General features: G+C 45.3%; 2 protein-coding genes across 13 annotated transcripts in view; both read left to right on the top strand.

Moving 5' to 3' along the window:
* eif4g3a (eukaryotic translation initiation factor 4 gamma, 3a) overlaps nucleotides 1-15257 on the top strand; it is a 42564-nt gene extending 27307 nt beyond the window's left edge. For 9 of the 10 annotated variants that reach the window (XM_068595801.1, XM_068595799.1, XM_068595802.1 and 6 more), the window contains 21 exons: nucleotides 78-202; nucleotides 1417-1545; nucleotides 2579-2740; nucleotides 3000-3197; nucleotides 3797-3943; nucleotides 4053-4289; nucleotides 5399-5503; nucleotides 7109-7247; nucleotides 7580-7710; nucleotides 9094-9184; nucleotides 9526-9640; nucleotides 9746-9969; nucleotides 10303-10415; nucleotides 10728-10900; nucleotides 11700-11825; nucleotides 12135-12216; nucleotides 12578-12676; nucleotides 12876-13022; nucleotides 13142-13223; nucleotides 13323-13469; nucleotides 14226-15257. In XM_068595801.1, the coding sequence (XP_068451902.1) occupies nucleotides 78-202; nucleotides 1417-1545; nucleotides 2579-2740; nucleotides 3000-3197; nucleotides 3797-3943; nucleotides 4053-4289; nucleotides 5399-5503; nucleotides 7109-7247; nucleotides 7580-7710; nucleotides 9094-9184; nucleotides 9526-9640; nucleotides 9746-9969; nucleotides 10303-10415; nucleotides 10728-10900; nucleotides 11700-11825; nucleotides 12135-12216; nucleotides 12578-12676; nucleotides 12876-13022; nucleotides 13142-13223; nucleotides 13323-13469; nucleotides 14226-14407 (2954 nt within the window). In that variant the 3' untranslated portion in view covers nucleotides 14408-15257. The remainder of the gene's footprint in view (nucleotides 1-77; nucleotides 203-1416; nucleotides 1546-2578; nucleotides 2741-2999; nucleotides 3198-3796; nucleotides 3944-4052; nucleotides 4290-5398; nucleotides 5504-7108; nucleotides 7248-7579; nucleotides 7711-9093; nucleotides 9185-9525; nucleotides 9641-9745; nucleotides 9970-10302; nucleotides 10416-10727; nucleotides 10901-11699; nucleotides 11826-12134; nucleotides 12217-12577; nucleotides 12677-12875; nucleotides 13023-13141; nucleotides 13224-13322; nucleotides 13470-14225) is intronic. The other variant, XM_068595796.1, reaches the window with a different exon arrangement.
* Nucleotides 15258-16367: 1110 nt separating this feature from the next.
* Nucleotides 16368-25459, top strand: hp1bp3 (heterochromatin protein 1, binding protein 3). Of its 3 annotated transcripts, none has more exons than XM_068595891.1 (13): nucleotides 16368-16579; nucleotides 17304-17384; nucleotides 18193-18382; nucleotides 19613-19675; nucleotides 19785-19941; nucleotides 20054-20197; nucleotides 20652-20711; nucleotides 21440-21579; nucleotides 21922-22012; nucleotides 22148-22307; nucleotides 22993-23104; nucleotides 23319-23489; nucleotides 24007-25459. In XM_068595891.1, the coding sequence occupies exons 2-13, from the start codon at nucleotides 17318-17320 to the stop codon at nucleotides 24533-24535; spliced, it is 1884 nt and encodes a 627-aa protein (XP_068451992.1). In that variant the 5' UTR covers nucleotides 16368-16579; nucleotides 17304-17317; the 3' UTR covers nucleotides 24536-25459. The 3 variants fall into 3 exon arrangements, with proteins under 3 accessions (XP_068451992.1, XP_068451991.1, XP_068451993.1); XM_068595890.1 differs by lacking the exon at nucleotides 16368-16579 and adding an exon at nucleotides 16617-16744; XM_068595892.1 differs by lacking the exons at nucleotides 16368-16579; nucleotides 19613-19675 and adding an exon at nucleotides 16617-16744.
* The last annotated feature ends 702 nt before the right edge of the window (nucleotides 25460-26161 follow it).

The following is a 26161-nucleotide window of genomic DNA, read 5'->3' as shown; positions in this document are numbered from 1 at the left end:
ATGGACAGATGGAAAAACTGTCTTCTCTCTGTGTATATTTACACTTTCTCTCTCTCCAACCTCGCTCGGCGGTCCAGAGCTGGCCGAGCCCAGTGGGAAGCGCCAGTACAACAGGGACTTCCTGTTGGGCTTCCAGTTCATTCCCGCCTGCGTGCAGAAGCCTGAGGGTCTCCCGCCCATCAGCGACGTGGTGCTGGACAAGGTGAGCCGGCCGCTAGTTTGCACACAGTCCTGCATGAACACTATGGACGCTCTCTGCAGCCTTCTTCCTTCTCTAAATGCAGCTGTAAGAACGAAAAGTGACGGTAAAGTTGCCTGTCGTCACAATAACGGTGTGTGTTGCACATTTTCTAAACAGAACACGTGGTTTTGTTTTGAAAAAAGCGGAAATGAGTCAGAAAAAGAACCGTCAATCATTTCAATAAGTCAGTTATGCGACAAACATTGTCGAGATGCGCTGACGTCTGGGTTTCACACTGTTGGTCGGCCAAATCTCACCGCGGGCTCTGGGAAATTATTCAGAATTTTTCTAAAGGTTTCAAAAAAAACTAAGCGACTAAAAGATAGATTATGTTAATCAATAATGAAAGCAGAGATAACTTGAAGGCCTAGTTTTGAATAAACTTCATCAGCAGCTCGGAGCAACAGGCGTCGTTCCTCACACGAGTCCGTCGGATCAAAGACACAGTTCGCTTCATTCCTCTGGTCCACACATGCGTACGAGTGGAGCGTACGGCCCGCCGAAATGCTGTTTTGATTAAAATCACATTGCTATTATGTCACACTTGGCAGCGTTAAGAGCGTAAGCCCCTCCCCCACCTCTCCGGAAAAAGAGGAAAAGAACAATCAAACCGGCGATGCACGATCCCAAAGTCTCCTTTTCTCTGAGGGAGAAAGTGAAATCTCAGTGGGAACGAGTCGAGAGGAAGTCAAGGACAGCTGAAAGACAAAGAGCTGGATTTGTTCTTCTCTCCTCCCCCACAACTGTCTCTCTCTCTCTCTCTCTCTCTCTCTCTCTCTCTCTCTCTCTCTCTCTCTCTCTCTCTCTCTCTCTCTCTCTCTCTCTCTCTCTCTCTCTCTCGCTCGCTCTCTCTCTACTGCGTTCCTTTCTTCCTTCCCCTTCACATCTGGTCTTGACTTTTCCCTCTTAACGGCCTGCTAATCCGTCCGAGCAGAATTTATCACCAGTGCAGTGAAAACACACAAACTCAGAGCTGTTAATGTCGCATGTCATCTCCAACCGCTCACCTTAAAGGAACCGCCGGGTCAGAAATGCACCCAAATGCACCGGACTCCTTTTTTTTACCCTATTGCCACTGTTATTGTGGAGATCACTGCTCCCCCTGCTGTTCATCTCTCATTGTGTGTGTGTGTGTGTGTGTGATGATGGATTTGTGTCTGTTTTGCGTTGCACAGATTAACCAAAACAAGGTGCCACCCCGTGTGGTGGAATCCAGGGTGATTTCCAGAGGACCTGACTTCACACCTGCTTTCGCAGATTTTGGCAGGCAGATGACCGGAGGACGCGGCGCCGCCGTGAGTCATGTGAGCGCACGCACACACACACACACGCGCACACACACACAAGCGTGCGCTGAAGCGGCCACAATCATTCATACAGTCACACACATCTCCACCAATTCCTGCTTTCTGTTTCCTCTTAGTTTTGTTCTCCTTGTCTCGTAAACAGGACGACAAATTGACAATTAAGTGTTGGGAAAATGAAATAGATTCGACAGCTCTTTCAAACTTTTGCTTAATGGTCTGAGGATAATGGGATACCATTTGAGGTGCTTAGTTCCAGTTGGTTTCAGTCCATGAGGATCCAGGAGCTGATCAACACAGGAAAGCTCCAAACACTTTTTTTTTAACCATAGTCAGAGTTGAGCTGTGTCTCATTTGAAGGAAGCCGACTCGACTGCACATGACAGTATCTGTTCTTCTCTGCGTCGCACAATCGATGCAGGTTTCCTATTTCATGTGTCACATGGTAATAAAGCATTTACATTTTTTTGTCTGTATTATTTTGGCACGACACCAAATTGACGGATCTTCCACCTTCAGACTCTGAAAATAAGGATGAGGATATATTTAATGTAATTGTAAAAAAAACATACAACGAAATTACGTTGGCAACAGAAAGTTAAGAGAGCAGTAACATACAAACATGTATGACATGTAAACTGATTTAAAATGGCATTTTTGAAATAAAAAATAAAAATAGATAAGACATAAAACACAGGCATCAATGTTTTTAAAGTGCAAAAGTGACTGTCCGGTGTGGGGTGGTGAAGGAAATAGGAAGCTAAGTGCAAAAAGTGCGACGCTATTCTTCCATACAACAGTTGGTGTGTTGTTAAGATAATGTTGACATCGAATCATTAAAACTGAGTTTGGAGTGTTTTTCCCGTTGAAATGCTCGGATGAAGCCCTCCCCGCTGCCAGGAGCTGTTTGATCACAGGCCTCTAAAGCGTCACAGACGTGTTGTCAGACATCGAGGGAACTGTCTGCAACCTCCTTGTTCTCGTGGCTGTCGCTGCAGTGAATATTGACGCGTCGTCTGCTTTCATCTCGCAGTCGCAGCTCATGAACATCGGGGCTCGCCGGCCTCCGCCCAGGAAGATCATCATGAACGTGTCGGTGAATGAAATTCAGCTGAAGAAATCTGAGAACGCCTGGAAACCCGGCATGAAGAGGCCGGACGTCGCCACGGAGGATCCTGCGATGCAAGACACTCAGGTAGAGCCACACACACACACACGAACACACAGAACAGAGTTAACACACTTAACATTTTAGGAAATTGCAAAATCAATCGTCTGATCTAACTTCTGTAGAAAATTGGAAAACAATGAGAGTTTAGTTGTTATTGCTCAGTAAATTATTGCATCTACTTCGGTTGGAAAATACACATTTTATTAAAGGATATCTTCCTCAAAAACCAACAATTGTGAGAGGATCTTGAAATAAAAAGGCCTGCTTGACTGCGTCCCCTCAGGAGCTCTTCAAGAAGGTGCGCAGCATCCTGAACAAGCTGACGCCGCAGAAGTTCAACCAGCTGATGAAGCAGGTGACGGACCTGACCATCGACACCGAGGAGCGGCTCAAAGGGGTCATCGACCTGGTCTTCGAGAAGGCCATCGACGAGCCCAGCTTCTCCGTGGCCTACGGGAACATGTGCCGCTGCCTCGCCACGGTAAGACGCCGGCGGGAAGCGAACCGACGACCTCACCTCGGACTGCGGTTTGTTCGCGGCTCAGGAGCTCTGTTACGTCGATAAGTTCACTTTCCTGAGGTGCAGTCCGTGTGCATCCTGGAGGAAACCAATCCAACTCACCCGCAGCCGGATCGATGCGTTTAGATTCATCACTGCAACACAATGCTGTGCAACGCAACACTGTTCAATACAGTGCGGTGATTTAGTGTGAACAAAATCACTTTGTGATGAAATCCTGAGATCCGTTTCTCCCTCGTAGAGGAAGATGAAAAGATGGCTGCCTTTTTCCATTTGGATTGAATTTGTTCGTCGTAAAATATGAAATATGTCACCTCTTAATCATTACTTTAAGTGGTCCACTATTCATTTAATATGCATTTCTGCAATAAGCAGCTCTAACAATGTGGGTGAAACGAATGATAGCAATCAGTTGGTAACACTTAGCATACATTTAGCAGACATTTAGCATGCATACTTTCTTATGGTATAATCCACACATGGGAATGTAAAGGCATGTGCTGCAGTTGTTTCAACACTTGTGTTTCTTGACTTTATCCATGTCTACTGTTCCTCTGCAGCTCAAGGTGACCATGACGGACAAACCCAACACCACAGTGAACTTTCGCAAGCTGCTGCTAAACCGCTGCCAGAAGGAGTTTGAGAAGGACAAGGTGGACGACGTGGTGTTTGAGAGGAAGCAGAAAGAGCTGGACTCTGCTGCATCGGTTTGTTGCTCCGTGAAATGACTTCAGCTGGATTTCTGAGCATTTTATTTTAGTCTTAGGGGAAGAGAATGAAACTCAAAGTGTTGTGAATTCATTGTTCCCCCCACAGACGACAGAGCGCGAGCGGCTCCAGCAGGAGCTGCAGGAAGCCAAGGACAAGGCGCGGCGGCGCTCCATCGGCAACATCCGGTTCATCGGCGAGCTCTTCAAGCTCAAGATGCTGACGGAGGCCATCATGCACGACTGCGTGGTCAAGCTGCTGAAGAACCACGACGAGGAGTCTTTGGAGTGCCTGTGCAGGCTGCTCACCACCATCGGCAAGGACCTGGACTTTGAGAAGGCCAAGGTGAGGCGGACAGGAAAGTTAAACTATTAGGTGGAGCTGGAGGAAGAAAAAATGGATTCTACATTTCGAGAGATACGTTTGATGTGTTAATACCACCAAGTTCTCTTAGCTTAGCATAGAGACAGGTAGACGGGTAAACTGTCCTATAAACATTATTATTATCTAACATAATCAGACGCTCGCTGGCACGTTGAGCAGTTCTGATGTTTTGTTTCTGAGCCAGGAAGTAACACTACTTTCACTAAAGCCACAGAGCGATGGTTGAGGTGAACTGTTGCTCCGCAGCTCTTTTGACATTAAACATGTCGGTTGCGGCTCCCATAAACATAAACGCCTCCCAATGTGGAGCGCTGCAGAGGGACGGCGTCTTTTTGTCGGCCGTCCTGGGAAAATAGCGTCGCAACCAGCCGAGCTGCCGTGTTGGAGAAAACGTTCCTGCAGGTTTTGAGGAAACGGCGGATGCTCTGCTTTGTTCTGTCTGACTGGATGCTGTTGACATCAGTGACGCCCAGTTGGACACAGCGAGAGTCCTCAGATGTTTGGAGCGGCTAGACCTGAAGGCCTTTCTCTCTCTCTGTGTGTGTGTGTGTGTGTGTGTGTGTGTGTGTGTGTGTGTGTGTGTGTGTGATGTGTGATGTGAGGTTTATCCTCATCATCTCACCCTGCAGACACAAAGCTCTCTGACCAGCGGGGAGACGGATGTGAACGCAGCATCAGGAATTCATTCTGCTTTGTTTCACTGAAGGATTTTCACAGTATTTACCAACATAAATGCACCGTTTTTAGACGTTAATAATTCATCTTGTCCCTTCAGATGAGTTTCATCCTGTCTTTAGCGTGGTCATATTCCCAACATTGACGTGTTTTAATGTCAGATTACAGTGAATTGGTTCTGTGCGTTCTGGTTCTGGTTCTGTTTCAGGTTCATCATCCTCCAAAATTGTTCAAATGTAATCTTGGGCTTCTGCTCCGAGGAGCAAACTGACCAATCAAGTCAGTTTAGTGAAATAATGTGGAAATCCCTGAAAGCGCCGCTGTCCATTAGATTCAATGATGGGAGTTTAGAATCTGACCTCCACGTCTGAAATGAAGCTCGTTTCCTCCCTCAGCCTCGGATGGACCAGTATTTCAATCAGATGGAAAAAATCGTCAAGGAGAGGAAGACGTCATCTCGGATACGCTTCATGTTGCAAGACATCATAGACCTCAGATTGGTGAGTGTGTGTGTGTGTGTGTGTGTGGGTGTGTGGGTGTGTGGGTGTGTGTGTGGTTGCTTATTTCGTAAGACATGATGGACAGCAGATATCTCTGCATTAAAATAATCTGACTTTCCCATATCGGTTTCCTATAATATTAACAAAAAAGGTCGATGGCACTTCAATGTGTGTGAACACAAATATGTCCTGTATGTTTATTAATAGATTAAAATGGGAAATTAATCAAAAAAGTGTCCTTAAACATTTTTAACCGCCATCGACATAATGATTGTGTTGATCTTCATTTTGGAACGCAACAATATGTTTTTGTAAATAAACACAAATTGTTCAATTTTAATTTTGCACAATAACAAAACGATGAAATAAAAATCCTAACAGATCATAATAAATGAATATCACAGAGCACGAAGAGACAAAAAGACAACTGGGCGCATTTGAAGCCTCCACCTATATAATATTTAAAATTACCTAGAACATAGAATCAAAATGTGCTTAAGATAAACAAGAGAGAGAGAAAGTTTTTCTTTTTTAGGGCAAATTTTATTTTTGATAGCATTTTTTTAGAGTGTTTTTTTTTTTGGGAGGGGGCTTTTTTTAGATTTTAGTTTTGAGTGTTTGTTGTTTTTTGGGGCAGGGGAGCATTTTATTTTTAGAGCTTTTCGTTGAGAGCAAATTTTAGTTTTGAGAGTATTTTTTAATTTGAGAGCAGGGTTTTTGTTTTTTTTTGAGAGCAAAATCTTTTTTTTTCTTCTTTTTTTTATAGAGAGAATTTTTATTTTTATTTTTTTTAGACTGAATTTTAGTTTTGGGGATTATTTATTTTTTTCAGTGTTTTTTATTTTTAATTTTAATTTTTTTAAGACCTTTTTTTTTTTTTTAGACCAAATTTTAGTTTTGAGAGAAAATTTTCTTTTAGCGTTTTCTTTTTTTTGGGGAGCTTTTTTTTGAGAGAGATTATTTTTTTTGGTCAGAGATGAAACCATCGATGGCACTTTACATACACAACGTCCTGTAGCTGTACGTCAATTTATACACACAGTCATCTATGTTACACATCAACGCTCACCTGCACACGTTCTTTTTTGTTTCAGCAGTTTCATGTTTAGTTTATTTGACCTCTCAGCCTCACACACACACACACACACACACACACACACACACACACACACGTATGTATAGTTGGGGGAACATGGATGTTTCCTGAAATGACCACCTGAGTGTCTTTTATAATGGAGATCTGCACTCCTGCAGGATGCTGGAAACACAATATTAGCATGGCTGCATGGGCAGCGCAGTGAATCCACTTGGTAGACAAACAAAACACGTTGTGTTCAGTTAGTGGAATGAAACAAATATAAATATAGCAAACGAAGGGTGTTAATGAAAGTTGAAACTGTTTAACATGTCTGAGTTAGCAGATGATCATAACTGACAGTCTTTGAATATTCCTCTTCGCCTAAAATAAACGGATGTATCTGCTTTGATTAAAAACCCTCCAATACTCTGAAGATTAGCAATTACCATTTGAAAAGGCTCAGATGAGCTGAAGCTGACGCTCCATTCAGTTCTGAATGTCATTTGTGGTTCTGGTTATTCCTCCAGCACAACTGGGTGTCCAGGAGAGCCGACCAAGGCCCCAAAACCATCGAGCAGATCCACAAGGAGGCCAAGATTGAAGAGCAGGAGGAGCAGAGGAAAGTGCACCAGCAACTGCTCTCCAAGGACAGCAAGAGGCGACCAGGTCAGACCCGCGGTCCAAATCCTCTTTAGGGCTTAGGAGGCGGCACAGCGACAGTGAGTCGGGGAAAGCCCGCGAGCATGCAGAGAGGCTTCCTGTCCCTGTGGCCTGCAGAGATGCCATTGTGCCCAACGGCAGACAGGAAGCCGGCCCCTCCCGTCTGGCAGCCGACTTCCAGTCTGTCATCACGTTTAGCACTAAACGGTCAAAAATGACACTTTGGGAGCTTTTTACGCTCCATTAGATGACTGAAAACACCACCAGACGTCCACTAAATTCATTGTTTAACTGCCTTTTGTGATGTGTGTGTGCGTCTGTGTGTGTTGGCCTCGTAGATCCCAGAGATCAAAGAGATCAGCGAGAACAGAGAGAGCAGCGAGCGCCGAGAGAAGAGACCTGGAACACTGTGCCCATGACCAAGAACAGCAGGACCATCGACCCCACCAAGATCCCAAAGATCTCCAAGGTGAGACGCTGCTGCTTTCACTCCTTTTTCACAAACGAACCAAGCAAGCGCTCCAATACTCTACTCATCCTAGCTTCCTTCCCTCGCCTCCTCTTTCTCAGCTTAGTACACATGAGCGTGTCCTCGCTCATGGCAGCGTCCTGTCTCTTCTAGCTGCATTTTAGGAACTGAGACACGGAGGCATAAAACCAATAGAGAAACGAGAAGAGCAGATGGAGTAGAGCTCAGCTCTCTTTAGGCTCCTGGTTGCATTGATATCTATCAGGGGAATCCTCACGGCCGTCGATTACACACTGATCACACACACTTTGAAGGAATATTCAAATGTCTGTTTGATTGTGGGGTGAAAAGGAGCACTACCTCGGCCGTCGGCGTGACGGGAGACACACGGCTTCCCTTTCATTATTTGAAACGTAACGTCGGGTGAAGCTGGAAGAGGAACAACAACAACAACAACAACCGCGGCGACGGCCTCAGAGCGGCGCTACATTACGTCACGTAAACAAAGATCAGCTGTGCGCTCCAGATCAGAAAACGGCTTCAAAGACGAGTGAACCTGCCGGCTCCTGAAACACAACAACAATAAAACAGTTTCATACTGTTTCATATTCGGTTGCAGCATTTTGCATGTTCCTCTCGTCTCTGATACTCTGTGACGGCTCGACAGGCGGCTTTGTCTCCGTTAAATATCGTCAGGTCTGCACTGTAATTTGGATAAATCGCTGAGGCGGCTCTTCCTGCCGGGACAAGTTTGTCTCTCGTTCATTTAGTGTTTCTCCGTCTGAAGCTCTGCCACCAGAGGTTGTTGTTCTTCTTTCAGTAGCAGGAGGAATCCTGTGTTTCATAATACTTGTTCACCGGCTCTCATCTGATCCCCATTATGGTGGTGATTGTAAAGCGGTGCTGCGCCCCCCTGCTGGACACACAGGGTACTGCATGGGAAAAGGGAACGAGTTCCCCCTGCAGGAGGAAACTTGCCATGTTCCTGCTGTCAGCAGCACTGGAGGACTTTCATTTTACTCATCCTTGTTGATAGTTCATGTCGTAAACTCTGCATTTTGTGGGGTGCTTGTATCTTAAATCAAAGGTTTTCAGCGTTCTTCAGACCCTGAATACAAATGAACCGTTGTGAAAGATGCATAGAAGGGCGACAGAAGACTTTAGTAAACAAAAAGTAAACACAATTAGTGAGCAAGTAACCTGCATATCACGGAGGGCTTTGTCAGCAGATTGTGTCGCCGGTGAACTCCTGTCTACGCTGATTTATATTATCTCTAAAGGGGCAATCAAAATGCATCAGCGGGATCATTTGTCTTTGTCTCAAATGTTGTCGTTTTCCACGTGTGCTTCGCAGCCTGTTGCTAATTTATTCTCCTTCTGCAGCCTCAGATGGATGAGAAGATCCAGCTGGGCCCTCGGGCTCAGGTCACGTGGGTGAAGGGCAGCAGTGGAGGAGCCAAGGCCAGTGACTCAGGTAAGAAGACGTGCACTGACTGATCCAACAGCACAGCGGGGCGGGAGATCTCACGGGCGGAGGCCGGTGTCGTACAGGCCTGAAATGACGAGGAAATAATGTGTTAATTACACGAAGCTCATCTTGTGTTTAAGAGACCAGCTCAAAGCAGCAACACACTGGAAGAGGAGCTCTCTCTCTCTCTCTCTCTCTCTCTCTCTCTCTCTTTCTCTCTCTCTCATTGGAGATTATTTTCCCGATTGATCAGCTCTGAATTCTGTATTTTCTTTCCCTCTTGAACAGCTGACTCTCACGATCCACGACCTCCTTTATATCTCCTCCACCGTTTCTCTCCGTAACAGAACTATCACGGACGGCCGGCCTCAACCGCTACTCGGCGCTGCAGGCGACGCCTCCTCAGCCGTCCACCACGCCGCCGCAGAACCCCGACTTTGACTCCAGGAGAACTCTGGGAAGGTAAAGAAACGGCGCTGTTGTGCTTCTGGTCGTTGGGCTTGCTCCTTTTTTTTCAAGCATCCTGGTCGACGTGTATTTATTTTTTTATTTTTTTCCTCCCTGCAGTCGCAGCAGCGCGTCGAGAGAACGCGGCGAGACGCCGGCGACCTCCGCGAGTCCGTCGCCGCGGCCCGGCCCGTTCGCCAGGGGCGGCAGCGCCAAGGAGCTGCTGGAGAATCAAACCGCCGAGGAGCCGCGCCGAGACCGGCAGCGAGAGGGGGCGGAGCCACGCAGGGCGAGCGTCACCGAGGACAAAACCCAGCCGGAGCACGTCAGAGCCCGGGAGACCGGTGAGACGCGCCGGACGCACATCAAAACATGATGTCATCACATGCACACATCTGACCACGGGATGTTTTGGGGTTAATGTTCTTGCATTTAATCCTATTGCTGCAAAACTGTAAATGGGTCTAATCCAGATGTCAATGCATATTTATTTATTTTGTCTTCTTAGTCGAGTCAGTGAATGTTATATTTTTAGTTAAGCTAAGATTTTACAATGGTTTACCTTCATTGAAAGTATACTTAGATTTATTGAAGTCAGACTCGAGTCAGTTGGAGCTTTAATGATAAAAACAGAGCAGACAAAACAACAACAAACTGTTGTTTTTCATCGTCGGCAGTGAAACCTGAGCCGGTGGTTCAAACCCCCGAAAGACCCGCGATGTCTGAGGAGGAGACGGAGAGGAAGTCCAAGTCCATCATCGACGAGTTCCTGCACATAAATGACTACAAGGTACTGAGATTCACAGGAAGAGAGGCAGTACACACACACACACACACACACACACACACAGTGGTATTTGTCTGTGGAAAATGCTTCTTTACATTTTTATTAATGGGATAGATTTTTTGAGGTGGGGTTGTTTGAGCTTCCTGTCTGTTGTCCGTGTTGAAGCTGCTGCTGCTCATAAACCCCAAAGTTATTAACAATATCAGCACAACGGCTTTAATGGACCTTCTTCTAACCCCGGCGACGCAGTAATAACTCACAGAATAAAAACGTCTGAGTTCCTTGTCTTGATGGCGTTTCCTGTTTTTCCCGCAGGAGGCGGTTCAGTGTGCGGACGAGCTGGACTTGGGCTCCCAGCTGCACGTCTTCGTGCGCGTCGGGGTGGAGTCGACGCTGGAGCGCAGCCAGATCACACGCGACCACATGGGCCAGCTCCTCTTCCAGCTGCTGCAGCAGGGCATCCTGCCCAAAGCCCAGTTCTTCAGAGGGTCAGTGCGCCTGCGTTTAGCCGAGCAAGACACCGTGTCTGCTTCTGACTGCTGTGTTCACATGAAGCGGGGATGTTTTTTATTCTAAAATGTCCCCGTCTAAAGACTTTGGGCTTTATTTGTTTGTGTCCTCATGATTTGTTGCAACGTTCTCCACAGATTTACTCAGATTATGGTTTATAGTTTTGTTGTTCTTCATCCTGCCAAGAAGGTTTCGCTTTATCTGTGAATATTCTAATATTCACCTTTAACTTTACAAACTCTCCAACTAGTTTGTATTGTCTCCTTCCGGTTCTGAATTTGGAGTCAAACAAAGTATATGCAACTTTCTGTATTCGTAAATAACTTAAATGTAGATTAATTTGTCCACCAGCTTTCAAAATCCACTTTAAAAGAAATGTGTCTGAAGCGAGACTTGAAATCCAGGTTTCTGCTTGATGGAGGTTCAAAGCAACACTTTTATGCAAAAGTACTGTCATGAAAAACCCTCTTTTAGTTCTGCAGTTCAGTCCAAAAACTATTGAAGATTCAGCGCCGCTCCGTTGCAGTCAGTTCACCCGAATTCAGAACGACAAACTCAAAAACTTAAAATAATGTAGAAGTAAAACTCAAGTGAATGAAGAGGACGTGTGCTTCTTCTGACAGTTTCTGCTCACAGATGAGAACGGTTGCACATTTGAGTTTAAATCCATATATTTAAGATGCTTCAATATAGTAAATGTACAGAGTTTGAATGTACGCAGTTACACAACCCGCCGCTCGTCGCTTCTTTAACCGCGGCGTGTTTCCGTGCTCTCAGGTTCACGGACACGCTGGAGCAGGCGGACGACATGGCCATCGACATTCCCCACATCTGGCGGTACCTGGCGGAGCTGCTCGGCCCGGTGCTGAAGGACGGGGGCTTCTCTATGAGGGAGCTCTTCAGGTACCACGAGCTCCAGACGAGCGCACTGAAGACAAAGTGACATTTGGTGTTTACTCTGACTGTATTGGACCCACGTGTTTGCACAGCTGACAGAACAACATCTTGATCCATATTTTCCCTGATGAGCAGAATTAGGCGCTTGTTTGTTTGGGCAACATGTTTCTAGTTTATGTTCCTCCTTCCTGGATTAATTTCCGGCTTTGCTTACATTTTCAATGCCTGGAGGGAACTTTAACGGGTCCTTGTGGCTGCGTGGGAAGTGTTTTAATTGTGTTATTAAACCTGTTCATTCATCTGTTTGGTTCACAGTGAATTAAGCAAACCTTTGCTTCCTGTGGGAAGAGCTGGGACCTTAATCTCTGAAATACTGCACATACTATGCAAACAAATGGTAAGCGACACGTTCCATCTTCAGTTAAGTCTTTATGCTCCCTCGTTAAAGAGCCAGCGGAGTTTAGTCAACAGCTCCGTTGTGGTTGGAGGTGAACACGGTAACAGATGTCTTTCAAGGTTCAGCATCGATTTATTTGGTGATATTTTGATCAAATGGATTTGAATGTAAAAGCTAACAGTAAGGACAATTATTTATTTTTGCATTTATTTGCTACATGAATCAAATCATGGAGCTTTTTTGAAATGTGGCAAATTTTGGCGGATTCGGCTCGTTAAAATATTTTTGTAAGATAAATATATATGTGTATATATATATTGGAGAAAGAGAGGTGCGACGTTGTCTCCTCTCGTCTCCACAGAGCCATAGGACTGTTGGTTCTTTGTGGAGGGAATCTGGCCTCAACTGGACCGACTTCCTGCCGGAGGAAGAGGACGTCGAGGCGTTCATCTCTCAGCGGGTTTGTGAAGAAGCCTCCGCATAGATCTAGAATATTGATATTGAAATAAATGTCAGTCGCCAACAGTTTGCTTCCTTGATACTAATGCACATCCTTCTCCGACCCCGACTCTTTCCTTTGTCCCCATTTCATCCTCCTCCTCTTCCTCTGTTGTTCACCTCTCCATCTGGTCCATGTCCCGCCGTCTTGATGCCGCCAGAAACTCCAGTTCGTTCTGTCCGACGGCTCGAGTCCCGAGGCGGCTCGGTCCACGAGGCTCTTGTCTCCGGAGGAGCTGAGCCAGCAGCTGGAGAAGCTGCTCCTGGAGGACATGGCCAGCGACGAGCAGATCTTTGACTGGGTCGAGGTGCCAGAACCTTTCTTACAGGGGGGATTCAAAACTTAAAACCTGCAAGCGAGTATCTTAATTTCCGCTGTGTGAAATTGACTCATTGTGTGTGTTTTGTTTTGTGCTGTATTTCCCAGGCGACCCTGGATGACTCTCAGATGAGCTCGTCTCCCTTCCTGAGGGCTTTGATGACGGCGGTGTGTAAGGCAGCAGTGAAAGGTGAGCTCTCGACCACCTGCGGGACAGACTGCATCTCTTCTGCTGAAACGCCGCCGCTGATTTTTTAACTCGCTCTCCAATCCTGCTTCCCCCGAACAGACGATAACACCAACTGTCGAGTGGACACGGCCATCATCCAGAGGAGATTGCCTGTATTACTCAAGTACCTTAACTCAGACACTGAGCGACAGCTGCAAGCACTTTATGCACTTCAGGCGCTGATCGTCGCCCTCGATCAGCCTCCAAGTAAGTGCTGCATCTGATATTAAGAGGAGGTGGGTGGAGAAACAACTGATTTATCAGAGAAGACTGAATCATTTTAAATAGCTGGTCTGAAGCTGTTGATCGTGTCACATGATCTTCATCGGCAGATGGAGTTTACACAGTTGTCATGGAATTGTAGACGCTGAAATGTAGAGTTTACAAATGTTTCTACAGTCAACTTTCAACTCTGAATCCAGATTATTCTAATCCGTAATATTAAAGTTTGGGTAGGTAACGTACAGATCAGCAAGAGAAAGCTACATTTAAAATGTAAAAGCTCGGCCTACTCTTTTCTAATGAAAGTAGCAAACCGCTTTAGCTAACGAGAAAGTGGCTAACGAGAAAGTGGCTAACGCATCGGGCATCCCTCCAAAATCTAATTATAGAACCATCATATAGAAATAAATCTGAGCTCTTAAACACCTTTAGATTACGAAAACATACCATTTATGCTGCGTTTACACCAAATGTGTTGCGAATGTTACTCGCGCCTGAAAGGGGGCGTGGCTTATCTCCGTAAAAACAGTGACCGTTTCCGCTATCCACCTATACTTGTTGTGTAAATTTCACGCCGTCCGTGCGTTGACGTTGCGTGTGATCTACTCGCGTGTCAAATTCGCAGCGTGTGAACGCATCATTAGAAGTCTCACAGCGTAAAGGTGTCAGCGCTATTTCGCTTCCTTCGCGAGTCTCCGTCGGAGCCCAAAGCGATGACGGCGTGCGTCTTTTGTCTTCCAGACCTTCTCCGGATGTTCTTCGACTGTCTGTACGACGAGGACGTGATCTCGGAGGACGCTTTCTACAAGTGGGAGACGAGCAAAGACTCCGCCGAGCAGCTGGGCAAAGGCGTGGCCCTCAAGTCCGTCACGGCCTTCTTCACCTGGCTGCGGGAGGCGGAGGAGGAGTCGGAAGACAATTGACGTAGTGGAACTGCATCTTCACGGCAGAACAAACGGACGGACATTCAAAATGGTTGCGTGGGCACGACGACATGTTTTACGGCTGGAATTTTTTTCTGCGGTACGGTTCCCGAAACATGCCGCCATTTTGAGTTTGGATTCCAACGGCGGAAGCACTAAATACCTGTATTATACATAGAAAATATTTTTGTTTTAAATTTTAACTTACTTTTTGTTTTGTTACTTTTTAAGAAGAGACTTAAAAGATACATAGGTTCCGGACTCTTTAATTTATTATTTTTTTAAGGACTGCAAATATGGAAGTTATTTAACATTTGCAGATGCTCACAAATGAGAACAACAGAAATAACAATATAATTAATTATAATAACAAAATAATAATTGTGAAATAAATAGCCTCCCTGGATTCCACACTGTTTGGTTTAAAACAGGGTAAAACAAAGTTATTTTGGGATGAAGGGGAAGCGGATATAAAAAAAATACAAAAAAAGGAGTGGATGCACAGAAACTATTAACGTTGTCGGTGTATGACGTTTTGAGTTCAAAGGTTATCTCCTAGTAACCAGGAAGTGTTTTCCTCAGCCTCGGCTAGCTCTACGTTGAGATGTACAGACGCCTCGCGAGGGGCAGAGGTATGCATTCGAGAAAGCGATGCAAGTCAGTCCACAGAACTGTCGAAACAAATGCAGACGAACAAACCGGTTACATTGAAATGAAACGAGCAAAAAATTGCAACATTAAAAAGCAAATGGCCAGAGTCGCTGAAACGTGAAATGCTTGTAATACTTCAGACCTACAGAGCAGATTAAAGCTTGTAAATACATTAAAGACAAAAAAAGGTATTTAAAAATGCTCATTGTCATGATTTGTTTGTTTGGTGTTTATGAGGGTTGCCAGATGTGTTTATTTTTTAAGTGTGTGTCTGTCTGTGTGTGTGTGTGTTCTGTTTTCCCGTTTTTTGGGCGTCGTGAGAGGAGCAGCTGTGTGACGAGGCCAAGAAGAGCATCTGGAGTCACTATGAGACAATTAAAGCATCAACAAACGTTATGAATTAACCCCCAACTTGTGCCTTTGGCTTTGAAATAGATGCAGCTGTTCCTTTCTCTTGTAATTGACTGCACTTTTTCATATGTTTTTATTGTACTTGCATATATATTTTGATTTAGATTGTGTACAAATCCAGGTAACGTGTTTCAATGTGATCAAGAATGCCCTGACGGTCATATGACAATATCTGTGTGATCACGTGCTCATCACTTTCTCTATATCTGATTCACTTTGCTTGTCTTTACAGCAGTTAACTTGATTTTCGCATCGCCTCGAAATAATTTGAAGGCACCCACTCAGACTTCACAGATCAAGTCGATCGATTGAAAATTCTGTATTGAGAATTTGCTTCTTTTCTGTAGCGTGTCACTCTATTTTTGGGTTATGACATGAAAAACTCAAATAACAAAATTGTGACCTTCATTGTTCAGTTTTCACACATTTCATAGAACAATCAATTAAGCAGATAATAGAACCAGAAAATAACATTTATAGACTAATGTGGCCCTATAAATGGTGAAAAAGTCTGAATTTAAACTAAACATATGGATGTAGCTAGAAAGAGGAAGTATGTTTCTCATGTTTTCTGTCTATTTCATATTTAATGTGTGTCCACTACTGTTCTGAATAAGTGTGTTCGTCTTCACGTAAACTGTTAGACAACTACATTTCCCATGAGTCTTTGCCACTGACAACTTTTCAAACCCTCAGATGGGCTGTAGTTTTATTTTTATTTTTAAAGGTTTCAATGATTTTCACAGCTTTTATCCCACCAGGAAAGAGGAATAAGAGAATAAATAAAAATTAAAATAATTAATAAAATAAAATAATTAAAACATTAACATTGTAAAGAGGGGGCGGGGCTGCTCACTGTTGCTATGCGACCGACATTAGTCCTTGTCGAGAGGCTCTCGTAAGGAGAAAAGGTCTCCGTACTTTATCAAAGCTTTGGGAGGAAGCTCTGAGAGTATATTTATTTTTTCAAGTGTCAGAAAATACATAACATCTTTGACCCAGTGGGAGAACGATGGGCTGTAGTTTTTTAATGCCTACCGATAACAATGAATTAGTTTGGTTTTCGCGCTCGCATCGTTTCCGTTAGCGACGAGAGAGGCGGTTTCAGAGGTAAGTGTCGGCGGCCATGACAGTGGGGATCCTTTGACGTGCCGCGTGACGCCGCGACGTAACCAACGGTCCTAATGGGGCGGGGCTCGTAAACAGAGAAATCTAAATAAAGGATCGTGCAGAAATTTACTCCAAAGTAGCTCACTTTTTCTTCATCAGCAAGAGGTGAGTCTGACCAACGTCGCGACGAGTCGTTACCTAAACGTCAAATTGCACGGATGCGATGCTGAGAAATGACGCGTCGGCCGGCGGTCCTAACTCGATGCAACCGAAACAAATTCTCTTTCGCCTTGTGCGACGCCATTACTGTGCGTGTGTGTGTGTGTGTGTAAGTGTGTGTGTATAAACCGACGGACAAAATGGCGAAATTGCCAAAAAAAAAATTCTGGCAACTCGTTTTCTTGGCTCGCGTGCAAATTACCACCACCAAAAAAAAATGTCACTGGTGAAAAATGTTAGCGCTTTGAGCCTCGCGCCGCCTCGGAGGTGTTTGCAGTTGGTGAAGCACAAGAGCGCCCATTCTTCTGTTTTCATGAGAACCGGGGGGGTGGGGGGGGGCAATGAATGAAGTGGGTTTTACGCCGTCGCCATGTTTTTAACCACGCACGTACACGGGAACGGGCCACAGACCAGTGTTGGGTGCTAATGTACCTTTTTTTCCCCCTTCGTCTTTTTCTTCTTCTCCCTTTGCTCGCGTACGTGTTTATTTATTTTCCTGACCCAGGTTAATCTCGTGTGATGCCGATACGCCGAGTACCAGCGACTCCGACCCCGGAGAAGGCCCCCTCCGCTGCAGCAGAGAAAGGTAAGGCTGAGGGGAGGAGGAGGGGTCGTCCATCACCTGAACTCAGGGAGACCCCGTGCACGCGCATCAGGACTCATTGGTGCATTCCTGCACAGGGTCACCTGTAGCCAGTCTTTCATTAAATCAGAATCATATTCTACAATATTTATTCTACTTGCATGCAGACTAAATTACAGAATAGATGTTTTATTAAAACATCTGGATACGTTTTATAAAGTTCATACTGCGTGAAACCTTTTTTTTTTTTTAAATTTGAGAGGAAAAAGCTGCAAAAACAGGCAGACACTGGGGGGGCATTGGGTAATGTCCCCGTCCCCCCAGTAAGTCCATGTCCATTCATAACTCCAGCAGATGTGGCCAATCAGCAACCACAAGGTCAAATAGTTCCCCTATGGTGTGTTGAAATCAGACAAAACAAGGAAACCGGCATGCATGGAGGAGCGACAAACAGTCACACACAACCAGAGCAGTGACCTCAACCTTTGAGTCCCATAAGTTTTTTTCTTTTTGAGTAGGAAATACGGCAGCATGCACATGAAATGGTCTGAGATGTTAGTTGAAGATCCGGTCAAAACTCTGCATCAGCTTTGGTCACAAATGTTTGTTTGTGTGTGCAAACGTTTTATATTTGTAAACATGCATGCCTGTGTCACGCAGTTAAAGCACGGCTCACTTTTGAAGTTGCCATAACTTTATTGCCAGAGCAGATAGTCAGTCGTCTGCTCAATATAACGCCTTTAGTGGTGATGTTCTCAGCGTTATTCCACATGTCTTCTCCTCCTTAATCCCAATGGTTCCTCCTCCACAGAGCCCGAGGGGGCGTCCTCTGAGGAGTCGCCCGCCGCCGAAGAGGAGCCGGCCGCCCCGTCGGCGGCCGCGGCCGACGGCGAGGACGGCGAGGCTGCGGCCGACACGGAGCCCACGGAGAATGGGGAGAAGGCCGAGGAACCCGCGGACGACAAAGTAGTAGAAGAAGAAGACGGGTCGGAGAAGAAAGAGTGAGTTTCACCAGAGCGCTCGTGTGCAACTCTGAAACGCTGCGATATTTCACTTTGATAGCACTTTTATCTGTTTATATGATCCTTACCTCTGCTGGATGACGGCAGGCTGCTGCTCTCACGGTCGCAGTGTTTGCATTTCCAAAGGACGAGCGCAGCGCCGGCTTTGGAAACGCGTCTGTTCAGAGCGCCGGGCCTCTGGTTCTGCTGCTCGCGAGCTCTATCGAGAACCGCTCATATAAAGAATACTTTATAAAAGAAGATTCATTAACTTACCAAAGTCACCCAAACCACATTAAAAAACATGCACCTGTGCTGTTAGCTTACTGTGTACTACACATTGTAGTACGACATTTATCTGAGAGAGAAATGAGGCTCATGGTGCTGCTGATGCCTCTTTCACTCTTCACTTGAATTGAACATTGAATCGCGGTACTTCCATTGTGCTGTTGAGTTTTAACTGATAGTTTTGAGTGGGTCCACTTCTGCCACTGCTAATCGTTCCCGGTCAGGTGAACTGCCGTCAATGAGCCGCGGACGCCGCACAGCCGCCAGCTGCTCGGCAGCCCAACGGAGCGCCGGCCGCTCGTTTGTCGGTTAAAATGCGTCGTGAGTCCTGTTTTCACACAAAGCTCTCGGTTGAGTCCTCAGCTCAACGAGAGGGTCAGATGAGCGGTTCTCGGGTCGGGCGACGGACAAGGAGACATTTCTTGCTTTTTCGTTGGATATCAGACGAGATGCTTCGGCCCCTTTTTTCCGTCGTCTTGGAGGAATCCAGGAGGAAAGGACGTAAGCGTCCTAAAAGACTGGCGGTACGAGCCAAGTCGACGTCTGACCGGTAAAAGAAAGGAACGCGTTATCGTCATACATGTAGAACTCCACTGAAATTACTAGAGAAATAATTCAGCTAAATGTATTCTGAGTTATGAAAGTAAAAGCCCTGCAGTTTCTTTGTAGGTGATCAAACAGTTTGGACGTTTCTAAAGTCTTGTGGACATTTTTTTCTTTTTTTCCGCTTCGACTCACATTTAGCTGTAGTTGATGAAGTATTAGTGAGTTATAATGAACTTATGATTTCTCCAGTTCTTCTCACAGACTGTGACAAAGCGAACATTTACTTTTCTGCACGTAGTGCACTAGCGTAGCAAACCAGGAAGCCGTCAAATGACATGGTGATCATTCAGGCAGCTGTTCTCAAACTTCATTTTGTCTTTCCCGTCGGTGACAAAGGGACAAATGCAAGGACTGCGAGGCTGGACAGTGTGCAACACACTGCTTTGTTCTCCTACTCAGGTGAGGATGTGATAAAGATAAGGGTGGTAAAGATCACAGTGAAATATCGCTTCTGAAGGCCCGAACCTCTTCACTGACCTTGTGTCTTGCTCCTCCTCTTCGGCGGCAGGTTGAAGGATGGCTACAAGTACGTGAAAGCCAAATCCAAGAAGGTGAAGCGAATGATTCCTGCGTGGGCGAGCGTCGCCGCCGGCAAAAAGCTGCCCGTTACCAACTTTGCAGGCACTCAGCACAAAGTGGATAATATTCTCATCGAAGCCATCACGGTGTGTAGGAACCCTGCAGACGCAGAGCCGTCGGTCACGGGGACTTCTCCTCCTCTTCTTCTCCCTGTTTTCTTTCCTTCTCATCTCATTTCTTCTCCTCCTCTGTTTGCAGTCTTGTAACGACAAGTCTGGAGTTTCATACCAGTCCTTCATGAAATACATTTTGAAAAAATACCCGGAGATGGAGCTCGGCAAGAAGAAGTTTCTCCTGAAGAAAGCCATGAAGAAGCATTTGGAGAAGGGAACCATCAAACAGGTGAATTATGTTAGAAGAGAAAAATAAACGTCTTTTCAATTTTCCTCTGTCTCCCCATGTAAAAGAAGTTGTAGCATCAACAGAAATCTGCAACTTTCGATGGAACATTGAGGAAATGCAACCGATTGCTCGATGGCTGACTTGTTTTAAAACGTCCACACGGGTTTGATGATGTTGCTGCCGTGCAAACTTCACGAAATCCACTAAAAAGAGCTGCAACCACAAAATAATGTATTCTGAAATCATTGTTGGACGCAGAGCTTCCTCCAGTCGGCTGTGAGACTGTTTGCTGTGAAGTCCTTTACTCAAATTCTACTTTAGGAACGTTATTAAAAAAAAATGCACAACACCAAACTGTTTTAGAGCGTGAGCTTTTTTAGCGACTGTGTTTCACAAATGTTTTCTTAAGTGTAGGAACACGACTCACTCTTGTTGTCGACCGTCTCTCCTGCAGCTGAAGGGAAAAGGCCTTTCAGGGACCTTCGCCATCGGGAAGCAGTCCGCCTCGTCTAAGGTCAGTTGCAGCGACGCTCAGTGTTCACGTGCCGGATTATTTCAGCATCTTTAGAGTCGCTGCTGGTTTGTGCGAGGAAGCTTTTTCCCAAAATGTTTCCTCTTCGTACTCTAAAGGATGAGGAACAGGTTCAGCAGTCGGTCACACTGCCGGCACTGTGGATCATAGATTGTTGGGTAAAGTGATGAAATAAATCTGTATCACAGTATTTAGATTCTGTCTGTTTCTCAACAAATCACCGGTTATTCATCTTTTATTTGTCGTAAGCCTTTAATAGATTTATTCTACAGTTGGAAGCACATCCAGCACACAAACATCTTGACCTCATGTTTAAACTGGAGGCTTTAATTGATTGATCCCACAATTATATTATATGAAGAAATCAGAGGTTGCTGAATGTAAACGAGTGTTATTGTGCAAACGTACATTTAAAAGGGTAAAAAAATGCTCTTTAATAGTTTAACACTACATACTGACCTGTAGGTGACTGTTTGTTTATGTCAGAGTTAAATCACGGCAAGACACTTCACCTGGAATCCAGTGGTTTAATTAATTTGTCCTGTGCAGAAGTTTATGGCAAATCTAAACCGTCTGGGACATAAAACCAGCCGGCACTAGTTTCATAGCTCGAATCCTTTTGCTCCTGACGTTGTGTCCACGCTTCCTGTTTGCTGTTTTCCATACACGTCTAGGATGTTTGGTAATTGTTGTTGGTGTGAACGTTGCAGAAAGCCGGTGGGAAGGCCGAGGCTCTGGGAGACGCTCTTCCTCTCATCATCACTCGGCTCTGTGAGCCCAAAGAGGCCTCTTACTACCTGATAAGGAAATACCTGGAGCAGCACTTCCCCAACTTAAACATCAAAAACAGGTACAGCAGCAGCTTACGCTGTTATTCTGAAGGTGAACAAGTCTTTAAAAAAAATGTTCAAATTTTTAATCCGACAGCCGTCAGACAATCCTCCACTTTGACCTGTTAAATGAAGTCACTGCAATAAGGCTGCTGTTTGGAGGCTGAAACATGCAACAGTTGAATATTTATCTTGAGCATAGGCGGATAAAAACATGTAAGTTGAGGAATTTCATCACAAAATAACTGCAAAGACGACACAGCTCCTCTTCAGTGTTTCAGTAACTTCTATAAATAATATTGTGTTGTCAGCTGCGATTATTAAATATATTAATTTATGGACTGCCTGCGGTTCTCCCTCAGGCCGGATGTGCTGAAGTCGGCTCTGGTGAGGGCCGTGGAGAAAGGCCATCTGGAGCAGATCACCGGGAAAGGAGCCAACGGGACTTTCCAGGTAAAAGCTCTCCACATAAAATGATGGCCGCTGCATTTTCTTTTTTTCCATTGTTAACACGTCGGCCTCGATGTGAAGCTACAGATTCAGTGACGCGCTTGCATCCTAAACCTGTTCATGTCCCGGCCGTCGCAGCTGAAGCGTACCGGCAACCAGGTCCTGCTCAAGGGCAGCAACTTGGAGGACGCCATCACGACCGCCATCACCGCCATGAACGAACCGAAAACCTGCAGCACGACCATTCTGCGCCGATACCTGGTGGACGCAAACAAGGACAGGAAGGAGTACCAACTACGTAAGACTCCCTGCAGCAGGACGGCTGCTGACTTCTGACTTTTCTCAAGTGAATAAAACATCACGATGGCTCGATGAGAAAAGTGAAGTAACTTTATCTTGGCAGACGCCAACAGAAGTGCTGTCGGCCACCGAGCTCCTCTCCTAAAAGCTGCTGATTCTGTGAGAGAAATTGCTGATTCAGTTTATTCCGCTGGAGGTTTTAACCACGAGCCTCGCGCGCGATCCTGTCATGTTTAAAGTTTGTGCGTTGGTTCCTGCACAGCCCGACGAACCTCTTAGGTGACTTCCTCCGCCTAAGAGGTTCGGTCCTTTTTAGTGATCGACCTGCGAGCGTCTCGGTCAGTTTAAACAAAATGCTAGCTCGTTCTTAGCGGCGCTCTTGAAGGCCACGAAAACATGGTTTCAGACTTTTAAGCAAGTCTCGATAATTCTGCAACAAAAGTTCATAAAAGTGTAAGTTCAGAGAAGTTGTCTCCGGACGTTTTTGACTTTTTTTAAACCTAAAAACAACATGGAGGCAAGTTGTTCACAGCTGCTCTTCCCTGCAGAGAAAGAAACAAACTTCTAGGGCTTGTTTTGTAACGCTTTGATCTTTTGCTCTTCCGACATTAAAACCTAAACGCGCTGCTCCACCAGCGTTTGCTTCCATGTTTGTGCACTAAAAGGAGAACTCTTTCCTGTAGTTGCCAGTCTGAGGAGGACGCTGACCAAGTGCAAAGTGCTGGGCTGGATGGAGCAGATCACCGGTCACGGCTTCACGGGGACCTACCAGCTGTCCTTCCCCTTCTACCCGAGGTACGACGCTGCATCCTGTGTTGTTCAAGCATTTAACTCTCAATTTCATTTATATTAATCACACAGTTAAAGGTTGTTTTAGTCAATATAATGGGCTTTTCCATACAAAGTGTCATTTTTTTAAGCCACGCTGATGAGTTGGAAGCTTTTAAGAAAATATTAGTAAAAAAGAGAAAACCCTGATTTTTTTATTTAATTTTATTTTTCTCTTCAGCCCGACCATCTTGTACCCCGACAAGTTCAACGACCTTTCAAAGAAAACCCCGCCGCTGAAGCGGAGGCGGACGGTTGACACTTCTGACGAGGAAGACGACGACGACGAGGAGGAGGAAGAGGAGGAAGAGGATGAAGAGTCTGAGGAGGAAGCACCAGCTCCCTCTCGGAGGTGGGTGGAAGAAAAATGAATCTGTGCTTGGTCTCCTTAACACAGGGCTGTGTTGAGCGGGACGGATAACTCATCTAAAATAACACTTGTGAAAAGAGAAATGCTGCACATATGCAGATCTATAGATATATAAATATATCAGGAAACAAAGTGTTACATGAAATAAAACATTTGCAGAAATGTGTCATTGCATACACTTCTGTAAATGTTGTTTTTTTATGGTTGAGACTACGAACAACTGTCAGGAGGAGCTGTATGTTTTAACATCTCACCGTATATATTATCTGCTCAGACCTCTTAAGTGTTTGTTTCTGAGTTTTACAGATAATTAAAAACTTATTGGAGTGCAGGACTTTTATTGTTTTACAGCCATTTTTGAACATTTTGACGAAAGATCCAACGGGGATCGAAGTGCTGTGCGGCTAAATAAACGTGTGTTTTGGAGTCTGTTTCTCTTAAAATAACCACATGTGATATTTATAATCACGCTTCTTCCCTGTGTGAATTGTGTTTTTAGAAGATCCCAGAAGAGGCCTCCGCCCAAGGCTCGCCGCCCCCCGCCAGCCAAGAAGTCCCGGAGCTCCAGCCAGTCGAAAGCTAAAGGCCGAGGACGCGCCCTCGCCAAAAAGTCTCCGGCCAAGAAGGCGGCGGCGTCTCCGGCCAAGCGAGGGGGCAGGAAACCGCCGGCCCCGAGGAAGGAATCCACGCCGCCGCCGAAAGCCACGCCCGTCAAGAGGGCCGCTCCCGCCAAGAAGCCCAAAACGCCGGCGGCTAAGAAGCTAGCCAAGAGGGGGGCCAAGCGACCGGCGTCCAGAGATTCGTCCCCGGAGGAGGCCCCGGCCCCGAAGGAGACGACGAGGGGCGGGTCCAAGCGGTCCAAGCCCGAGGACTCGCCCGCCGAGGAGCCCGCGGTTAAAAGGGCGGCAAGAGGCGGAGCTAAGCGCCCCGCGCCCAAAGTGACATCCCCAGAGAAACCCGTAGTGAAGAAGGGGGCAGCGAAGAGCGCCAAGAAGTCCACCCGCAAGTCCAAGAGGGGGAAGTACTGAGCCGGAGAGCTTCCACGAACTGGGCCGCTCTGAATCTGCAGCGTTGTTTCAATGCTCTCTCTCGTTATCATTTTCTCCCTTTTTAACAGGGCGGGTTTCTTCCTTTTTTTTCTTTTTTTTATTTCTACTGTAGATTAAGAAATGTTATCCTTCCAAGTTTTACTGTACACTGAAAGTTTTCTGGAGTTTCTTTTTAATCACAGTGTGTAGAAAAGCTCAGTTAGTTTTGCTCGTTACATCGGGCGCACGAGCGGCCGCCGGGTCGAACGGCGGAGCGACGAACTGCAACTCAGAGCCTCGTAGTGACTTCCGTTTTGATACCCGTCTCCACGCCCGCTCGTTAGTCGTTGGCCGCACGCGTTCCTCAAATCAAATGAAGTGAGATATCGGTGTTTGAGGGTTGAAGAAAAAAAAATCCGTTTTTAGTTAGATGGGTTGAAACAGTTCTGAATATTTTATTAAAAAAAATACAGATTTTAAGGTTGTTCTCCTGTATCGTGGGAAAAAAACAATATTTTTTTGGACCGTGCAGTGCTGCAAAAGCATTTGAATTTGTATCCATCCGTTAAATTATATTATTAATTATTCTTATTCACAATGATTTGATATTTGTTTATGTAAAAGATAAAGAAAAAAAAATGTCCCGAGAAAAGATTTGGCCTGCAGGTGAACAGAGAAAAACACACTGTTGGTATAAATTTCAAACACTTTTGGGAGCAAATGTGTCTTTTGATACGTGTCTGTAACCAACTTCTACATAGACTTGATTTTATTGCTTCACAGCTGTGATTCAGTACCAAACTGTACGACGTGTTGGTTAATAAGAAAAGAGGACAATGGCTCATACATACCCTGCATGCGTGTATTCCTTGTGTTGTTAAGCTTTTTTTCCGAGTCATTAATAAAATGGCTATATTTGTAAAACTCTTGCTGTTTTTGTGTGTACGGAGAGAATTGCCCAAAAATACAAATGCATTTTTCTGGCCGGTCAGCGTTGCTGAGATCGGAGTGAGACACGGAGAAAAGTGGATGTCGTGAGTGATCTTCGCAAATAAAACATCTTGGATGTGTCGAGTCTTGGCCAATCAGCTTTGCATACGACATTATGACGTTACGAGGGGATATCAAGCTAACGTTATACGTTAGCTAACGTTATACGTTAGCTAACGTTATACGTTAGCTAACGTTATACGTTAGCTAACGTTATACGTTAGCTAACGTTATACGTTAGCTAACGTTATACGTTAGCTAACGTTATACGTTAGCTAACGTTATACGTTAGCTAACGTTATACGTTAGCTAACGTTATACGTTAGCTAACGTTATACGTTAGCTAACGTTATACGTTAGCTAACGTTATACGTTAGCTAACGTTATACGTTAGCTAACGTTATACGTTAGCTAACGTTATACGTTAGCTAACGTTATACGTTAGCTAACGTTATACGTTAGCTAACGTTATACGTTAGCTAACGTTATACGTTAGCTAACGTTATACGTTAGCTAACGTTATACGTTAGCTAACGTTATACGTTAGCTAACGTTATACGTTAGCTAACGTTATACGTTAGCTAACGTTATACGTTATACGTTATACGTTAGCTAACGTTAGCTAACGTTATACGT

The sequence above is a fragment of the Clinocottus analis genome, unplaced genomic scaffold, assembly GCF_023055335.1.
Source record: "Clinocottus analis isolate CAN_PGR_092001 unplaced genomic scaffold, fCliAna1.0.p SCAF_32, whole genome shotgun sequence".
Taxonomy (NCBI): Eukaryota; Metazoa; Chordata; class Actinopteri; order Perciformes; family Cottidae; genus Clinocottus; species Clinocottus analis.
Note: the sequence above shows the minus strand (reverse complement) of the source record. Positions and strands in the feature narration are given on the sequence as shown.